This window comes from Pungitius pungitius, chromosome 2, assembly GCF_949316345.1.
Source record: "Pungitius pungitius chromosome 2, fPunPun2.1, whole genome shotgun sequence".
Classification (NCBI taxonomy): Eukaryota; Metazoa; Chordata; class Actinopteri; order Perciformes; family Gasterosteidae; genus Pungitius; species Pungitius pungitius.
The window spans coordinates 29897197-29915619 of record NC_084901.1 but is presented as its reverse complement, the minus strand read 5'-3'; the positions used below and the strand labels follow the sequence as shown (position 1 = coordinate 29915619).

Below are 18423 nucleotides of genomic sequence, written 5' to 3'. Positions count from 1 at the left end.
TCATGAAAAATATAGATTTATTTTTGATTTTAAACAAATGGAGAATTTCCGACGCCGTACAATGGAACAGCAACCATCCATATTGTAATCATTAACAGCCCATGTGCACTAATCAGCACATCTAAGCAGTGGGATAAATTATGGAAAATAAAAGCTCCACGCACCGATGACTGTGAAAGTTATCGCAAAAAGGCCAAAAATGATCCATGACACATACAGAGACTAATTCACAATCTGCCACCTGTGGATGAAAAGACTTGGAAACAGTTGGTGAGATTCTTTCCTTTTTCATCTGACTCATTTGTTGTTGTTGGGTGAATGCTGCTTTTTGCTTCTAAAAAGCAGACATACTTTGACCGTTTGTGTGCAAAAGTAAATGATAGGGGCCGAAGGAACAAGAATGGAAACGGTGATGAAAAACTTCCTGACTTTTGCAAATGAACCTATTTACACGGCGTGAGGGTACGGAGCCTCTGCCTATCGGGAGGAGGTACGAGATGGCAGCGTGGGAATGAGCTTTCTCCTGCGGCCATTCAGCTGCGTGTGCTGTAAAGGTCTTCATCCTCGGGGGTGGACTGGCCAAAGTCCATCAGAGCAGGGTCCGCTGTGAAACTGGAGCCCCCTGGAGGGCAGCAGAGGACACGAAAAAACAAAGCGGTCACAAGCACAGTAATAGCACATGCAAACCTTAAGTGATTAAACTAGTCCAGACTGTCAATACATCCATAACTATCCACTAAAATAACTACAAAACCCATGTTAGTATTTTTGTTATAATTTATTAATTAACGCCTGTGTCCTGTTCATCACAGTCTTCTATGATCATACTAAACTGGTGAGCTAGACTTCACTACAATGGACATGGATTCTCATGTGCACAAAGACACACGGCACCAGAATGCCGACCCCAGGGAAGTGAGGTCGAGTTGAGTTATACATTTAACTGGAGTCAATTCCCTGCAGTCTGCCCGCTAATAGTAGAATCCAACAGGTTACGGCTCAGTTAATAGCACACAGAAATCACGCTCTCCTTCATCTGTCAAACTGGAATGTTTTCCCATGGACTTCAGAGTTGGGTTGTGACGCAAGACAAACATTGCTGGACAAGGGCTGTCCGTCTGAGAAAGACCCAGCACATGAAGGTGCCTGTGAGCTTAGTCTGAGTCTAGATGCCCACTGTGCCTGTGTTCACAGTACCTTTGCTGTTTTCTGGTGCAGGCTGTTGAGGTGGTGCGAGTGTCTCCTCCACGGCAGCAACTGGTTGTGGCTCAGTTAACTCCGGTTTAACAGAGGCTTCCGATTCTTGCATTAGGACTGCAGAGCCGTATCAAAATACAACACGGGATCAGCACCACGGACATGAACGGAAAGGTTTCCATCTCTATCCTAACTTCATTATATTTTAACCGCAAAGGAAAATAATTGGTAAAATGTTCACCAGTGTGCTCAGCAACCTCTTTTTTACACAATTAGCTACATTATATTCCCTTCCGATAGTGGGTTTCCAAGAACTCCACTTTGACACTAAAGGCAAAAAATATATGCTTACCTGTTGGCTCATTTGAGGCCTTTGGAGCTGGCAGTTCCTCAGTGGATGGACTGGAACCAACTTCAGCCTCCTCCACTGGAGAAGCCTCCACTGGGACAAAATCTACTTGGATAGAGTCCACTCCTGTGTCGGCCTCCACTGGAGAAGCATTTAACGTCTCTGGTTCTAAGCTTGGTGTGGGCATAGCTGGGCTGGTGTCGGTGGAGAAGTCATCTGCTACCAGTTGTATGTCAGAGGGATGCTGGCTTTCAACAGATGCACATACGTCTTCAGAGGTTGTCTCTGCTGCCACTGGATCTGGACAGGAGAGGAAAAACAGCAGACCACCAGTAGTCAAACAACAGAGATGTAAACAGACAAACAAGCAGACAGATCAATATCCAACATACCTGTGCTGGTCTCTGTTGGGGTCAGGTTGGGGTAGCTCACCAGAAGTTGTACCGACTCCTCTGTTGTCACAGCGACAGCGGACTCAGACACCGGAACAGACCCAGCTGATTCGACCTCTGTCTCCGGGTCTGTCGAGCTCGGGGCCGAGTTGCCTGAGGGGGGCTCCGAGGCCTCGTCAACAACTGCAGCCATCTATTATAATTAAAAATCAACCATCTATTAGAACACACACACACACACACACCTCTAAAACGGCAAATTACCAGGAAAGAACTACAACCCTTTTCAGAGCATTGGGGATTTTTCAAGAAAGTAAAAGATGTGGAATGGAAACCCTTCAGTGGAAAAGGAGATAATAATCTGGGGTTAACCACTGCTTTCCATCTTCCACGTAATAGTGGTTACATCTATATAACTCGTTAACCTGTGGTCGTGAGGCAGCCGTCCCTTTGATGTCGGGCTCCTGGGACGTGGAGGTGAGCAGTGAAGACACTGCAGCGCTGCTCCACTGCCCGGCAGCGTACACCTTCTTACCAGTCACCTTGGCACCACAAAAGAGAGTGATAGTGGGAAATTCGGGAATTAATCACGTTTGTTACTGCCATTAATAAGTTCTGCATTAAAAAGATATTTATAAAAGTAGGTTACCTTCAGCACAGCCACCGTTTGAGCCGGGTAGCACACTGAAGCTCCCGCGCTCATCAGGCCCAGTGGAACGGCTAACCTCTTGAAATGAGAGCCTGAAATAAAAGGTTTACAGGGAAGAATGGCAATCAGTCAAAGTCGGCACAGATTAACACCTGGAGCCAAATTCAATCAGTGCCTGCTATTGAGAACTTTCATTTAACTGACTCCCCACAGAGAGAGTAGGACTGCTGAGAAAAACAGAACCAGAAACTTAACTCCAAGTGTTCCTCAGAAGTCAGGCTTTTAAAGGTACAAGCCGTGGTTTGCGTGCTACTATGATTATGCAAGGGACTGATGGAATATCATTTTCTATTCCTGACAAATAGCCAGTTGATTATACAACACAGTTACGTCTAAAACTTGGGATTTACTGTGAAGACAAGGACCACAGAACCTTCTATCGTTTCCCAGTCTCAATCAAACGTCCCATGGTTGCCAAGGAAAGGAAACAACTAAAAGGATATGCAATTTGAAAAAATGTGACAAAGGTCAAATGAACATAGGCTTATATATTGTAACGTGTGAAGTTACTCTTTGCCTCCAATTATGTAGATGCATGGATTTTATTTTAATTTACTACAATATTATTAGTATTATACATTATTAGGTTGACACAATCATTCCCATTCCCAGAAGGTCTTAAGTGATACGGCGGCGGAGGATCAGGTTACCTTTCCGTGCCAAGAACATGCCAAGCAGGCCGCCCAGGGTGATGGTTCCAAATCTGGGTAAGAAACCCGCGGGTGGGTCTTTTAAGTAATAGTACACATCTGGGAAACACAGGAAAACAGTAAACATGATGATAAACCTTCCTTCGACTTGTCCTACCCTGCTCATATTGTTCTAATACACTTCCCCAGTGTTAATGAAATGATAATAATAACAGTAGTAATATCATGTGTAATAGTATTACTGGACAGAAATACATGCACAGTGAACTGTTTGAGATAGTAACCTTACATTCTGTAATATAAAAGGTAATGAATAGAGGACTCCGGTACACTAAGTGAGATGTGTTTCTAGGGTGTCGGTAGAAACATGCAAGTGAAGGGCACCAAGGGTTCAGTTTTGAGTTTCAAGGAAGGAGGGAAAGCACCACATGTAGTCGACTCACCTTCTCCTGCATAGTATATGTTAACGCTTCTTGTTTTCACAGCGACACAAGCGCCCTGCAGGGGGGAAAAAGCTGATGTGAACTACTACAACAGGCCCTAAACAACACATCTACATCTGAGTAAGTGTGAAGTTGTTTTCTCTCCCCATCTGACACAGTATCAAACTGCCAAATCTCCTGGCAGCAAGCCTTGCAGCTGCTAAGTTAACTGCATACACCCTATTTCCTGTCTGACTCCTGAACCTTGCGGTTCGCAAAGCCGTGGGTGCACGGAGCGTCGCAGCACGTGGGATCGTGCTCTGTGACCACAAACTGGAGGATAAAAATCAGGGTTGGAAAAATAACTCTTGCAGTTTGCAAGACAAGCGTGTGGCCCATTTACACAACACTTGCACCCATTAATTTCATTTCGGGTCGGAATGTGAAAGTATTGTTGCTTCTGCAGCAAGTGGTGTACTGCTGTGAATGCATCCGGCACAATATAAATACCTTAACAGCCTGGACAAATGGTAGCAGGCCCTCTCTTGTTGTAGTTAACCCACGCTCAACGACACCCGGCCTCTCTGGCACAAAGTGGGCCTGGACCGCCTGTGGCAGCGGGCTGTAGATGTTCAGCTGGGGACGGAGGTCAGCATGTGATCACGACGTGCGACAATTCAAGTCTGCCGCGTCGCCTTTGGGAACCGAACATACCTTTTCTCGAGTGACCAGTCCGTCGCTGGTCACCTCGCTCACAGAATACACCCGGATGGAGGCTATGCCCATCACCGTCGGGACGGCCAGCATCACCACCTAGGACACAGGAACCAGAAGGATGGGTCCACTCATCGCAACCAAACACACACACACACACACACACACACACACACAAAACAATGATGTGTGGGTGACTCATGGCGAGGAGTGGTAAATAAAAGGAAGATGGACCAAGATTACAGGAATCTGACTCTGTTTATGGAAGAATATTATCAAAGTATCAGCCGGAGCTCATTTAAAAGATACTTTAAACCACACCATGCGTCGTATTTACTAAACTTTAATACAGCGCTGGCATGTGTGTGTCTGTGTTTAGGTAACTTTCCGTGCTGCATTCATCTTATCGAACAGCCGTGTAAGTGAACGTGCATCGAAGTGTTGGCGTTAGGTTTAGACCCACACATTCACGACAGTTGTGGATAGTTGTTAGCATCGGCGAGGCTAACGCAGCTAGCACGACGAGCGAAGCTAATTCAAAGGAACACAGCGTTCAACTGAGTAAACGTCAGTCCGAGGAGGCACCGACGACCCCCGGGGAAGAACGCGTGGACTGCGCTGCCGGCCGTTCATTAAGAAAAAACACACTTTGACGAAGAACAAATGTCATGCATTCACCTTGGCCGCCATGACAGCGCTCCTCCTCCGTTCCTCCTTCGGCTCTGAGGCGCAGGGTTGGAGTGGAAGAACCGGCGGCTTGCTGCTGCCACCTGCCGGCCTGTAGAGGCTGCTGCGGCGGATCAAACGTCAGGGCGAATGTGCAAAATATTTTTTTATTAACGGACAAATTAGGCAAGGCCTCAGACCCCAAAGGGCTCAGAGGCTGGTAATTCAATTATTTGCCATTATTTTTGATCGTGTCTCAAAATCAATTTTGAATGTAAAATAGATCATTCAAATGGCCACAAACTACCATGCATTGAGTATCGTCTCAGCATAGTTGAGATCACTGGGTGGTAGGACATGCACATTGCACATTGAGGTTCAGACAGTAAAACCATTCATCTGCCGTTCATCTGGAATACAATGGATGCCCTGTGTGGATGTATGCATAAAACAGCCATACAGTTTAATTGTCTCTAACTATTTCGGTGCTTATGAGGAGTAAGCAGGTGAGTTTCCAGTTTGTATGCATTTTTCAATATCAGCTGGTAAAGGAAAAAAAACACAAACTCCTTGTTTATGGCATGACCAAAAGTACAGAACACGCTGTAATGCCTCTTCAATAAATCCAAGAAAGAGTAGACATATACAGATATACATAGCTCATAGTGCAGAGGATTCAGTTTATTGAAGTCAAAGTTTAACAACTTAAGTTTACAATCTGTATTTTCTGTAATATATATTCATATATATGAAACCAAAAAAGGCTACTTTAGGAAGAATAAATGTAATTTTCTTTCTTTTTTAATATCTTCTTTAGTCAGTTTAATGTACAGAATAACAGTAAGCTAAGATTATTCTTGAAAAAGAGCAATATGTTCCTTTTTTAATGTCGCAGTGCAACTTACATCTTACACACCTGTGCAATGTACCATGAGGTGTACACCCCTGAAAGAACACAGTGGAATCTCCCTTTTCGGCCTGTTTCTGCAGGTTTACACACACACACACACACACAGATGTGGGAGGACTAATACAGTCTGTGCCCACTAATCATAACGCGCATTTCATCGTCTACAGTGCGCTCAGTGGAGCAACCACTACAGATGAGAAACAGCGTGAGGCCTGCAGACCAAAACTGTACTGTAGCTCCTCTGCAGCTGTGTGTGTGTGTGTGTGTCGGATCGCTAGTATAGTTAGTCCATTGTTGCCAAAGAGAGGGTTGGGAGGCACAGGGAAAGTGCTTGCATCATTTAGTTTCTTTGTGTTACTCTCAAATTAACCAAAAAAACATGACCTATATCTCTGGGGTGTGTTGGATATTTCACGACGATGTGACATGATGAGAAAACTTGAACCTACACTCAAAAGAACTACAGTAAAATATGAAAAATAAGTACAGATAGTGCTGTATGCAGCAGGTGCTACGCATGTCTCTCAGGGTCTTTGACACTGGAGGGCACCGTTTAGTCCTTGGCCTGGTACTGCCGTTGAAAGGTTTCATCCAACTTTCCCAGACATTATAGACCTTTTGATGTGGAGGTCTTCAACTGCCCGGTGTCGACCGTATGCTTAGGGGGGAATGTCATAATAGCTTTCCTTTTGGAATTAGCTTTACTGTCGTCTCTCAGGTACGATTCCTGAATCCTTCGGACACGTGTTTGGTCTTCCTGTGTAAACGAAATACCAAATTGAAACCTCCTGGTAAGATGCTAAAGAAGGATCTGCATCAGATTAGGTAACCGCACAGCAACAGTGCCTGCCGCAGTTATAATACAGTGTGTGTCTTCAAACACGTTCTAATGAAACCAGAAGAATACTTTGAATCTATGAATATATAAATAAATTGTCATTCTTAAACAGTATTTTTGCATGTATCATGCGCTACAAGTCTAATTATGTTGCAATCATGAGCTGAGGATAAAAGGAGGAGGGAATGAAAGAACACAAAAGATCCACAAAAATTTACCGTGTCCAATCTAATCAGTCTCATGACTTTTCTCATGCAACACATCACCAAGAGAAGGGTCAGCCGGCGGTGTTAAAATTGGTCAATCAACTGTTAATTGACGGTGGTGGTTGTTGTTGTTGTTATTGTTGTTGTTGTTGTTGTCTGCCTCCTAGATGTTCAACTGCTAAACACCCTGCATCTACAGCGTGAAGAAGGGGACACTGCAAAACCTTGGCATAGAATACATCATACTTTACATTATATCTATGACACAAAACGTAAATAGATTTATATATTCTTCTATGTTTAAATATATTTGTAGACTGTACACAAATCTTTAGAAAATGAGACGGCAAATGCTTTTACCTGATATTTTGAACAGCAATGGTAAAGAGGCCGATGTGACATCGACCAGGTGATGCAGCCAAATGAGATATAGAGATATAGAAAGTGCATTCTTTGTAGTGAGTGACTCATTTGAAAAGAACTCTTGCATTCGCTGTTTAAGGATATAAAATTAAAATAAACAACTGAAAAAAATGTCTTGCATCCACGCAAATACATACGCTCTGTCTTCTCTCTGCTACCTCTAGAAACGTGTCACAGTGGTAGTGGAACGCAAACATTTACATCAGTATACACAGCAGTATACACATATACACCAGTCTAGACTAGACTAGACTAGAGAGCGAGAGAGGAAACAAAGAAAGGAGGAGATGGACAGGAACACAGAGAGAGGAAAACAATGGGAGAGAGAGAGAATACAAACTATCAGAGGAGCCTCCTTCTGCGGATACAATTGTGTGTGTGTGTGTTTTTAACAGTTCACAGTTTGAATTAATGCGCAACTAGCCGACACGACGCGGTTCCTCAATGGGTGTGACGCTTGCTTTCATTGGCTCCCAGAGGGACCCAAATAAACAGACAAGGCAGCATTGATGGCTACCCTTTCAGAGTCTTATTTCATAAATCGGCACTTTACTTTCCCCACACGGTCCGGCCTGTATCGTAACAAGTGAGGTCCCTGTAAAATCAGCGAAAGATGCAGTGAGAGAAAACAAAGAGAACGGAGAGAACGGGGCGGAGAACCGGTGGCTCTGGGTGCAAAGTTCATCAGTACAAAAGTACAGTGCTGTGGTGAAAAGGATTCTCCTCTGTATTGCTGCTACATAGCTCCCCCTTGCCCCCTAAAACGAACAGGAAAGAATAGACAGAGTGAATAGAAAGGAACCAACGTGTTAAAAAGTCTCCTTTTTTTTCTCCATTTTGCTCGACAAGCGTGTGGCGTTTATGCTGAGTCCCGTAGACAAAGGAAGATTAATGCTTTCTGTTCAGGCATGCAATAGGCACCCTGTGGGGTCCTTGGGATTATCAAAAGTTCATACACGCAGGTCTCAGACTGTTCCCTCTATGATATTTACACATCTTACAATACGTGTGTATGTGTGTGTGTGTGTGTGAGAGAGAGAATGCGTGCTCAGAGTCGTGATGACTCAGCCAATGTAAAGTTCTCTGTGTTGGTGTGGTTGAGCGTGTGCGTCAGTTCAGTCTCGGCTCCGGCTGTCTTCATCACACGTGCGTCTCAATGAAGGAGTGCGTGTGGGTCATGAGCGGCGCGGCCAGCGGGGAGAGGTCGTCCTGGCCGTTGGTGCCGCTATTTAGCTGGCAGATGTCCGAGTAGATCTCGCCGTGCCACTGCTTCCACTCCCTGAAGGTGTCGGAGCACAGGCCGGGGTCCTCCAGGAGGGCACAGATCACCGCCAGCTCGGACTCTTTGGCCTGGGAGGGGAGGAGGGGAGGGTGGGGGGCGGCAAAGAGACGACCGGGACGTCACCACCTTGAAACGTAACACATCTAAACACCCCAAATCTTTGTCACGTTTGCGACAGACCCCGAAACCCTTGGGTGCTACCTTCAGAGTGCTGCGGAGGGCCCTGACCCGGTGCAGCCTGTCGTTGAGCAGAGGGTCCCTGGCCCTCTGAGTGAAACAACGTCGATACTCCTGCCTGCTGCAGGGTTTAGGGTCCCCGAGGGCCGTCACGTTGGCTTGCTCCAGGGCTCGGTAGAGTTGCTCCAGCCCGTCCAACGGCTCGGGCTCTCGGGCCTCAGACACCCGCCGCTCCCTGCCTTCCGACACCCTCCTCTCTCTGCTTTCAACCCTCAACTCACGCTTGTCCGAGACCCCCAGGAGAGGGCCGGTGAGGGTCAGGTTCACTGCTAGAATGACACAATGGGCTTCTATTGGATATGCAGTGGTGCGTTACATGTATACCTGAAATGACTCAGTTGGTAAAAAAAACAAAAAACAAATAATACAATAATGTCAACTACGCCCAATGGACTCCAAACCTTTCTGTTTGTTCGCCTGTATAATAAATTTGTTGTAACAAGTGGTACCGCAGTTTTTTTTTTACTTGAATGTGTTCCGGTGCATTGAAAAGGTAACGCTACAGTTTTCCAATAGCAAACATTAGGGGGGAGTAACATCTGTAAAAGAAATTTGAATTGTATAGAATTTGATCTTTTAATATTTTCTATCCACAGTGATGATGTTGTGTTTTGAAGATTTTGTGCCACTAAACTCCCAGTTTAAGAATACCACAAAACTATGTATAATTATTCTAATCCTGACCTCTAGGGCCCTAATCATCAGGGGACTTCAGATATCAGTTCAAAATCATTTTTAAAAGCAATTCTCATTTAATTTATTAAAGTATCATGTTGATAAAACAATGTTTACTATCTTTAAAAAATAGTAAATATTAATTCATTAGCCCGTTCACTTCTACTCATGCAACCTTTTGCAAATAATACTTTACCTTTAGAAACATTTTCAATTTACCACTTTTACATGTAATGGATTCTTTTACTTACTTTATTTGGTATACTTACTTTTAAGTAAAGCATCTGAAAGCATCCTCCACCACTAACCTACAATTCATCTATGACACTACTGGTTCTCTCCTCTGACATAATACACAGTGTGCCACTTCCTTACCCTCCTCACCCTCTAGTATATCCGCAGCCTGCCCTTCCGCCTCCTCGTCCTCGCTCCTCTCCTCCATGTGAGCCGGGGTGTGCAGCAGCTTCCCCGGCATGGGGTCCCTGTTCCTGGGCAGACTCTGGCTGCGCTGCTTGTGGGAGCGTCGGTGCGAGTGGCCGTGCGCGTGGGGCCCTCGCTCCAGAGGGAAGGGCCCGTCCCGCTCCCTGTCCCTCTCTGCGGCGTGGTGTCTCCGCACGGGCAGCGTGGCCTGCCTGCGTCTCTCGGGGGACATGCCCTGTCTGCCCAGCCCTCCGTACAGCCCCATCTCTCCGACCATGCTCCCCATCAGGCCCCCGTAATCGCCATCCCCCGGCGCCGTCTGGAGGAAGTGCAGCCCCGCGCTGGTCAGAGGGGTCTCTATGAGGTCCTGCCAGGAGCGCCGCTCGCGGTGCGTGGAGCGGCAGCCGGACGAGTGGGTGCTAGTGCTGCCCGTGCCCGTGCCCATGCCCATGCCGTCTCCGCGCTGGTCCTCGGCAGAGGAGTGGGAGTGCGTGGACTCGCTGGAGAAGTGTCGGCCGTGCTTAGGCTCCGGGAAGGGGCTCGAGGAATTGACCTGGAGAGGGAGAGGGGAGGTGGAAGAGACCATCTGTGGAGGGATGGGGGATGGGGAGGCAGTCATTGATGGAGGGAGTGGGGACGGAGTGGAGCGCATAAGACTCATGGAGCTGACCGAGCGGGGCAACTGGTCGTAACTGTGAAGGAAGTTAGCCTGAGGGCCCGACGGGTTTGGGGGGTTGAAAGGTACGCCGGGACAATGAGAGGAGTGAGGGTGGATGCATAGAAGTCGACCGATAGGTGCGCACAGGTACAAGGAAAATGTGACACACGCAAAACAAGGAGAGGGAGGATGTGTGCAAGGAAGGACAGAAGAAAGAAGGACAGGCAAGAAAGCAGAAATAGAACAAAAGATGAGCGCAAAAAAGCAATGAGATGGCAGTATGGCTGACATGACGGCCGTATGGTCAGCGTGGTGGCAACGCTACTGGAGCTTTGCGCACATCTGAGAAAAAGTCTCTTTCGGCATTAAATTGACTTACAAAGATGTAATGAGCAGTGGCATTTGTTGCCACCTAGAGGTCAGATGAAGAAGTTCTGGCAGCTGATTTAAGCCAAGAGATACTAACAGAACCAAATACTCTCATAGTCTGATGTTTTATTAATGCCGGGAGCTCTGGTCTAATGCAGCCTCAGAAAAGTGTGGGACTTTTAGCAATAAAATACTCTGTCAGAAATGGGTGGGTGTGTGTGTACTTACTGATGACGTGCGGTGATAAGTATCACAAAGGGAAGAGGGTCCCTCCTGTTTGAGTGTCATCGAGCCATCGACCTCGTCTTGATCGCTTTCACTCCAGTAGTCTGATATATTTGATAAAAACCGACACACATGTGGATGTTTGCAATCGATGGGCAAATGCGTATTCTCTGCAAAAGCTTGAAAGGTCAATCTGTCTCACCTTCGTCGTGACGAGGCACCTTGTCATCTGGTGTGTAGCCAATAGCAGCTAGTCCCAGTCGGTTCATCCACCTGTAGGACACAAGGAAAGGAAAAAAGAAGAAGGCAAAGTTGAGGTGCAAAAAAAGAAAGAGGACAGTGCCAGAAGAAAGATAAAAAGAGGAGGAGGAGGAGGAGAGTGGGTACTACTTGGTAAACTGGAGGTGGATGCATTAAAAACCTCCACTTTTAAATAATTCAAATGGCGTCTCTGAACAGCTAATATCTGTCTAACTGGCTCCTTTCCCCTGGCGAGGAGGAGATAATTAGAGGGATTGTTTCAGAATGAGAAAAGTGACGGACTGTCCTATTATTCTCAGATGTCTCTCTCTCTCCATGCGTCCAGGCTTCATGCCCCCCCCCCCCACACTACCACTCAGATACCGGCTTCTCCTGCCACTCTCTGCAGAAATGTTTCTGTAAGTAAGGCTACTAAGAACAGAAGCCCAATCTGTGCATGAAGAACAGTAAAAAAAATCATCGAATTTAAGACGTTTCGACAAATTCCATGAAAAGACCCAAACTAACTATGAATTGATCCGTAACAAGTGTTTTCTGTGTAGTGGAAGCCTCGGTGCCATCGCCAATGTTGTCCAAAAACTATTGAAGTCACGTCAGTGAGGCACAGTTGCCCTGGGTGAAATTATTCCCTTATGAAGATGAGCATGGCCACTGTAATCTGTTGGAGTTGATCCCACGCATTGCCCCTCGGTTGCCACAGATACTTACGATCACTCCACATGCATATTAATGCCTGGCTGAAAATAGTCCCAAAGAAATGCACCGTTCCCTCCTGCTAGTGTAACGTTTGCTAAGATACTGCATAACCAACGTCTTTCAGCCATTTTTAAAGAAAGCCAATTTCGGTCGTTGCGTTGGATTTTCTGTGAAGGAGGAAAGATTTAGAGCAGCATATTTCTGGCAGTTTTGAGCATCAGCTTTGTCTTCAATCTTTAATGCCATCTTCTGCGTCGCTTTTTATAATAAACAAGCTGTGTTTGTAGCCCGCTGTGTTTCATTTACAATCCACACAAGGCCATTTTTCTGACGCCTGATACACGTATATGTAAATGTGTGGAACACATTTGGTGGTGTCACACATGAACCTTGCAGCACAGTATGGAAGTCAAATATAGCTGGTTAATTACTCTCCCCCAATTATCTCTTCATGTCATTGCGAAGAGGTGTGGATAATTAGAGCTCATCAGATAGCACTCCTGCAAATATCACTACCATCTCCCTCTCACATTAGCACACACGTGACGCAACACCACACACAGTTCTACATGTGACGCGGCTGGGTCCATTGCTCTGTGTTGTGTGGGCTGCAGTCTTCTGTTAACTTGGTTTACTGGGATAAAATATTCCCGAAAGGATATGTGACGTCCCCGGCATCGGACTTTTGTCCACATTGAGACACGAACATGCGCTCAAGAGACTCACAGAGACGGAGGCTCACCTGTTCATTTCCTCAAGACAATCTGTGGCGAAGAAGAAGCTCTTGATTTTGGGATGACAGGCTTTGAAGGCACTGCAGTCGGTTGGGGAGAATGGGAGTGATTAGGGATTTTTTTGACGTACGTGTGTGTGTGTGTGTGTGTGTGTGTGTGCGTTCGTGTTGTGTGGACAAATGCAAATGTGCTTGATTAGTAATTTTGGCGACATGTGAGGGACACTCACAATTTCCGTCTGCACTCTATGGCTCGGTCTATTCTGAACTCAGGGAGGCTGATGAAGCCCTCAGCCTTCTCATCCTGCAGGCAGAGACAGATGGAGAGTGGTGGTACATCATCAGCCGCACACAGAACAAAATGTCATCCATACTGACATTCCAATTTTATTTTGTAGTCTAGTCAAGCATATGAAAATAGCATATGCTGTTTATATTTGCTCTCTTCACCCCTTGACAGGAAAAGAAGATACATGAGATATGACTTTATTTGCTTTAAAACTAGGATGTGTAAACACACTAGCACCAATACAATTGATTTGCAAGTTTATTCATTCTTTTTGATATACACATATTTAAAAAAAAATCCATTTAATCGAAACATCTAAAACACCAAACGCTTTTGTGTTGTTCCAAGATCATAATTCTTTGAATGCAGTCACTCGCTTTTGAGATTGGCGACAGATTGTCAACGATGGATTTGAGGGGGCAAAAAACAACATGTGAACGGCCCGTAGGCCACTTTCACAGTAGTGGTCTCCAACGGTCCAAATGTGTCCCGGCTAATTTCCGTTTGCAGAATAAATGAATGACGTTCGCTGACAGGAAGTAAACATGGACCAGGGCTGTTTGTTGTGATTGCTATTTGTGAGTTGTGCCAATAGAGTTGTGATAGAAAAAAGCTTTGGTGATACGTTTTAGGACGTGATGACAGTTGAATGGGATTCCTTACGTTTTGGTTTGTGTACCAGTAGAGGCAGGACTCTTTGAGGATAAACCAGTACTTCCTCCATTTTTGGGTGAAGTAGCCTTTAGCATCCTTCTTTTTCCACAGCCAGCCCTCACAGTCTCCATGGCCCAGGTCCTTACAGGAAATTCTCCTTCGACTGGCACTAGTAAGAGACCCTGCAAAGGAGGACAGAATGCTGATACGGAAAGTGGTTTGCATAGCATTCGGTTTTTAATTTGGAAAAAAAACAATAACTGGTAATAAAAAAAGAAATGCATCCGTTTATCCAGCTGTTCCGGTGACTCTGTCATTCTAAATGGGCTCTTTTCCAGTCTGCAGTGGCTTAGAATAGGTCTTTCTTTGTGTAGAATTATCCAACAATGGGAACTTAAGCCTGTCAGGCGTAAGTATGAGATCATCATTATGTGTCATTTAGATACAGCCACATTTTGGGGATAAAGGGCTTCCTCTTTCCGAATCTACATATATCATATATATATATACATGTTCAATTAATTAAATAATGTGTATGTGGGCTATGTATGTTTACCTTTACTTCTCCTTTTGGTTTTCGTTCTTAGGGAGGTGTAATGGAAAGACTAAGGGGGGGAGAGAAGAAGCATGTTAGCTCAAAACAAAATTTGTGTTGATGGACTTATGAAGTTTCAACAAGTTGCTTTTCCATGTTTAGCTCATTTCCATTTCATCCAGCAGGCAGCTGAGAGGATTACACTCACAGAGGGATCACAGTAATATATAACACAGCCAGGAAGTGACCAACAACCTGTGATGGAGAAACATGTGGTGTATGCACAGAGACAAAAACCCTCAGGGATGAGAGGATGTCCCGGACCACATCAACTATTCGAGGTCACTAGTGGGTCGCGGACCCGTTTTTACTGGGTCGCGGGCCTTTGCATGGTAAAATAGAAATTAGAAAGAAAAAAAAACATCCTGTGATTTTATTTTGAAGGGACTTTTTTAATGCAGCGGAGTGTCGTTTTTCTTTTGCCAGCTCGTCCGTCCATGTTTTCAGCAGCGTGTGCCAGGTTGGGTCAAACCATTTTGATATGGGGGAGACTTCGGGTTTTTAGGATAATTAAACATCCTGAATATGAAATTCAGCTTATGAACTTGATTTTGAATAAATTTGAGATGTTGAGAATGTTCCTTGATTTGGGTCGCGGCTTGTCATTAAGGGGTGATGTGGGTCCCGGAGCCAGACCAGTTGAGAACCACTGGTTTGGACATTTTGTTGGATAACTGCTACTAAAATTCCATTTTTGTTAGTTCTCAGCTAAAAGGGAGTTACCCACTAATGTTTGTTACACAGCAATAACCATAACGTTAAGCTACTGGTCACACCGGACTGTCTATGGGAGACTTTTGTTGCTTATGAATTTAACCTTTATTTGCGAAAGGAACAGTGTTATTTGTGCTTTCAAAATCACAGTAACCTCACCGTTATCCTGTCATATTTTGTGTCCAAGAACAACACCTGAACAACACACTATCTAGAGCATCTCAAAGAAAATGTGAGAAGGATAAGGAGCCAAGGGTATCAACTTTAACGAAGCTGAATACACCGTCTGAGTATTTGTCTAGGGGACAAATCTGAATAAAAATTGTTCATAGCGGAGGTCCAAATCAAAGTGCTTTGGATGAGAGGCGATAGGCGGAGACAGTTTTCTGTTATCTAAATATGGAAATTCATTTACCTCACCTGAACCATTGGTTTTCATCTCAAGTATTGCTCCTTTTCGAGTCTGGATGCGTATGTAATGTCTGGCTTTTATTTGGGCAAACTACAGCTCCATGTAACAGAAAATGTGTACTTATTGGGGATTTGACTGAAGCCTCTGTTGCATCATTAAAATGCAGTTTGGGTCAGAATCGAAATGAACTGGAAAGACAACATTATCTAAAAAACAGGTGAATAAATCATCAGAACTTTCATGAAAAATCAGAGAGATGCACAGTGAGCCCCATGGCGCCGTCCGATCTCCTACCTTCCTCATTGAGGCGGCTCCTGAGCTTCCTGAGCCGGAGTACCTGCAGGAGGACAGACAGCATCGGATGTGACCACAAACAACTTCTCCCGTCAATCACAAGCATGTGGTGCAACCACAAAGACAGACTCCTCACCTGTCTGTGGTGTCTGCTCGAAGTGTGTCTGCGCCTCGCTGGGAGACACAAGGAACAAGATAATTCATAGAGACTTTCCAAATACCCTCAGTAAATTCAAAACAGGAAATATTGCAACATTCAAAAAAAATCTTGACATTTTGGTGATTGGAACATTACACATCTATGTTATTGTTGAACTAATGTTTGAAGTTCTGGTTAATCCCCTTTACAGCAATACACATTATAAATAAATCCATCATCATAGGTTGCTATTAACTAGAAAATACAATTTAGTGCAATAGTAACTGGTCAAATCAGCACACTTTTATAATATGACAAGAGTACTGCGACTGCTTTCAGATCAAATCAGGTATTGTATTGGGTATTATTAAAATCCCACGCCCAGTTGGGGACACTCTCTTAATCGAATGTGCCTACTGGCCTCAAGCTCAGGGAACGAGGCACTCGGTCAGGGGCCTCTGAGTCACAGCCATTAGCATGCTTTTGGTAACATTACTGCAGACAATGTGCAGGAAGAGAAATGAAACGTCGCCGCGACTTGTCCACCGCTAGGTTAAAATGTGCTAAAATGTAAATCGCTTGTGTTATTAAAAAAGAATCACACAGAGAGAATGAGAGAAAGCAAATAAGCCGGTCATTAAGGTCAGCTTGTTAGTACAGGAGAGTGTACTTCAGAATAGATGTGAGTAACCACAATGAGAAGCACTGAGACCGTTAGAGATGGCTGGTGTTAGCTAAACTGTTAGCACGCAGTGTGTGTGTGTGTGTGTGTGTGTAATTGCGTGTGGCGCGTTTTAACCACAGTCTGTCAGCTGCGCTTGTAATAGGTCGAGCTGATGCTGAGTCATGCACCTACTCATAGGGGTACGTGTTTGCGTGCATGTGCGCATGCAAGTGTGTCTGTGTGTGTGTCTGTGTGTTTGTTCAGAATAAACTCCTATTTAGACTCAGGCGCGTCCGAGGAGTTGGGCAAATTAGGATGAGCTAGGATAAGTTGTGAGTTGGCTACCCTGCATACAAATGCCCTCCTGCGTGCTCGTGTGTGCTGTGTGTGCCCACGTGCGTATGTGTATGTGTGTGTGTTTGCACTAGCGAGTGAATGACAGAAGAGTTAAAGAGGGTCACATTGTCATTCTCCTACTGTGTGAAGCTGGCAGCCACGCAAAGACACTGATCATCCTCACTCTCCAATGTCTCCTCTACCTGACACGCATACACAACATCAACAATGTGTGTGAATCTGAGAACACCGTGACCTCTCATGCACAAACTGTCTCCCTCCGAGTGGACACACGCATGCACACACTGTGAGATGAAGGTAGGTGTGCGAGTAAGTCAGGAGTAAAGCCTTGAAGGTGATTATAATGGCACTAGAAGGCCTTTTTGTGTGCAGTCACTTTAAAACGTCACGGTAGCAAAAGCCGAGGTGTTGAAAATCATATTTGGCTACTTCAGTTTTAAGGTCCTGCTATTGTGCGTGCCGGCTCACTGGGCCTGAATTAATGCTTATTAATTGTTGACAACCGAGTGCGGTCTACTAAAAACATGCTTTTCTTATTGGTAAAAAATGCCGTAAAAGACAAAGAAACAATACATCCAGGGTGAGTCCATATTTTATTAGATATTTTATTAGATATTAATCTAGTATATAATGTGTTACACATATCTACGGTTCTTTTTCATTTTTGAAAGGTCTCATTAATAACCTCAAACAACTTGGATCTGTAGTCTAAAGGAAACTCAAATGTGTGAATACAGTGCACACACACCAGGCACTATTTTCTGAGACAGAGCTCAGGATAGACATACACAACCAAGATCAAGATTCTTCTCCATTTCCTGTACTAATGTCCACAAAAAGCTCTCACATACCCTCATTGGGAAAAGATGATTAACCCCCCCGGTGGGGGGCAACCCAGTCTTTGTCACGACTGCCTTATTGTGTTTGGTCAATAATGGACAAACAATCCTATGGCACAGCGGAATAAGATATATTATATGACGTTTTAGCTTTATCTAGAAGAATCCATTAATTGTTGGCTTTGGTCTTTTTATGGGATTTGTTAACATTAACAAGGTGTATAGCCCTCCTTATCTTTTAACATGGCATTAAACTGCAGTTCTCTGTCCACGTGTACACAAAACAGGCATAAAGAGCACCAACAGCTCCCTCAAGTCTAACGGACTCAACCAGACAATAGTGGACGCAAATGGAAAGAAGAACTTGTCTAGTTACAGCACCGCAACACATTCGATTTATACATTTAGACTGAAAAGATTAAAAGACACAGTTC

General features: G+C 44.8%; 2 protein-coding genes across 2 annotated transcripts in view; both read right to left on the bottom strand.

The window, feature by feature from the left end:
- apool (apolipoprotein O-like) lies at window positions 1–5248 on the bottom strand. The gene is made up of 11 exons (XM_037459888.2): window positions 5112–5248; window positions 4434–4532; window positions 4230–4355; window positions 3741–3795; window positions 3298–3396; window positions 2588–2679; window positions 2364–2480; window positions 1939–2131; window positions 1550–1846; window positions 1198–1314; window positions 1–622 (listed from the first exon to the last, which is right to left on the bottom strand). Exons 1-11 carry the CDS (start codon window positions 5121–5123, stop codon window positions 534–536), a joined length of 1296 nt encoding a protein of 431 aa, XP_037315785.2. The 5' UTR covers window positions 5124–5248; the 3' UTR covers window positions 1–533.
- A 511-nt stretch (window positions 5249–5759) lies between these two features.
- si:ch211-26b3.4 (connector enhancer of kinase suppressor of ras 2) overlaps window positions 5760–18423 on the bottom strand; it is a 49107-nt gene continuing 36443 nt past the window's right edge. Inside the window, 11 exon segments of the mRNA XM_037459885.2 lie at window positions 5760–8826; window positions 8960–9261; window positions 10046–10643; window positions 11346–11446; window positions 11545–11615; window positions 13042–13113; window positions 13263–13336; window positions 13985–14157; window positions 14532–14580; window positions 15991–16033; window positions 16127–16164. Of these exon segments, the coding sequence (XP_037315782.2) occupies window positions 8617–8826; window positions 8960–9261; window positions 10046–10643; window positions 11346–11446; window positions 11545–11615; window positions 13042–13113; window positions 13263–13336; window positions 13985–14157; window positions 14532–14580; window positions 15991–16033; window positions 16127–16164 (1731 nt within the window). The 3' untranslated portion in view covers window positions 5760–8616.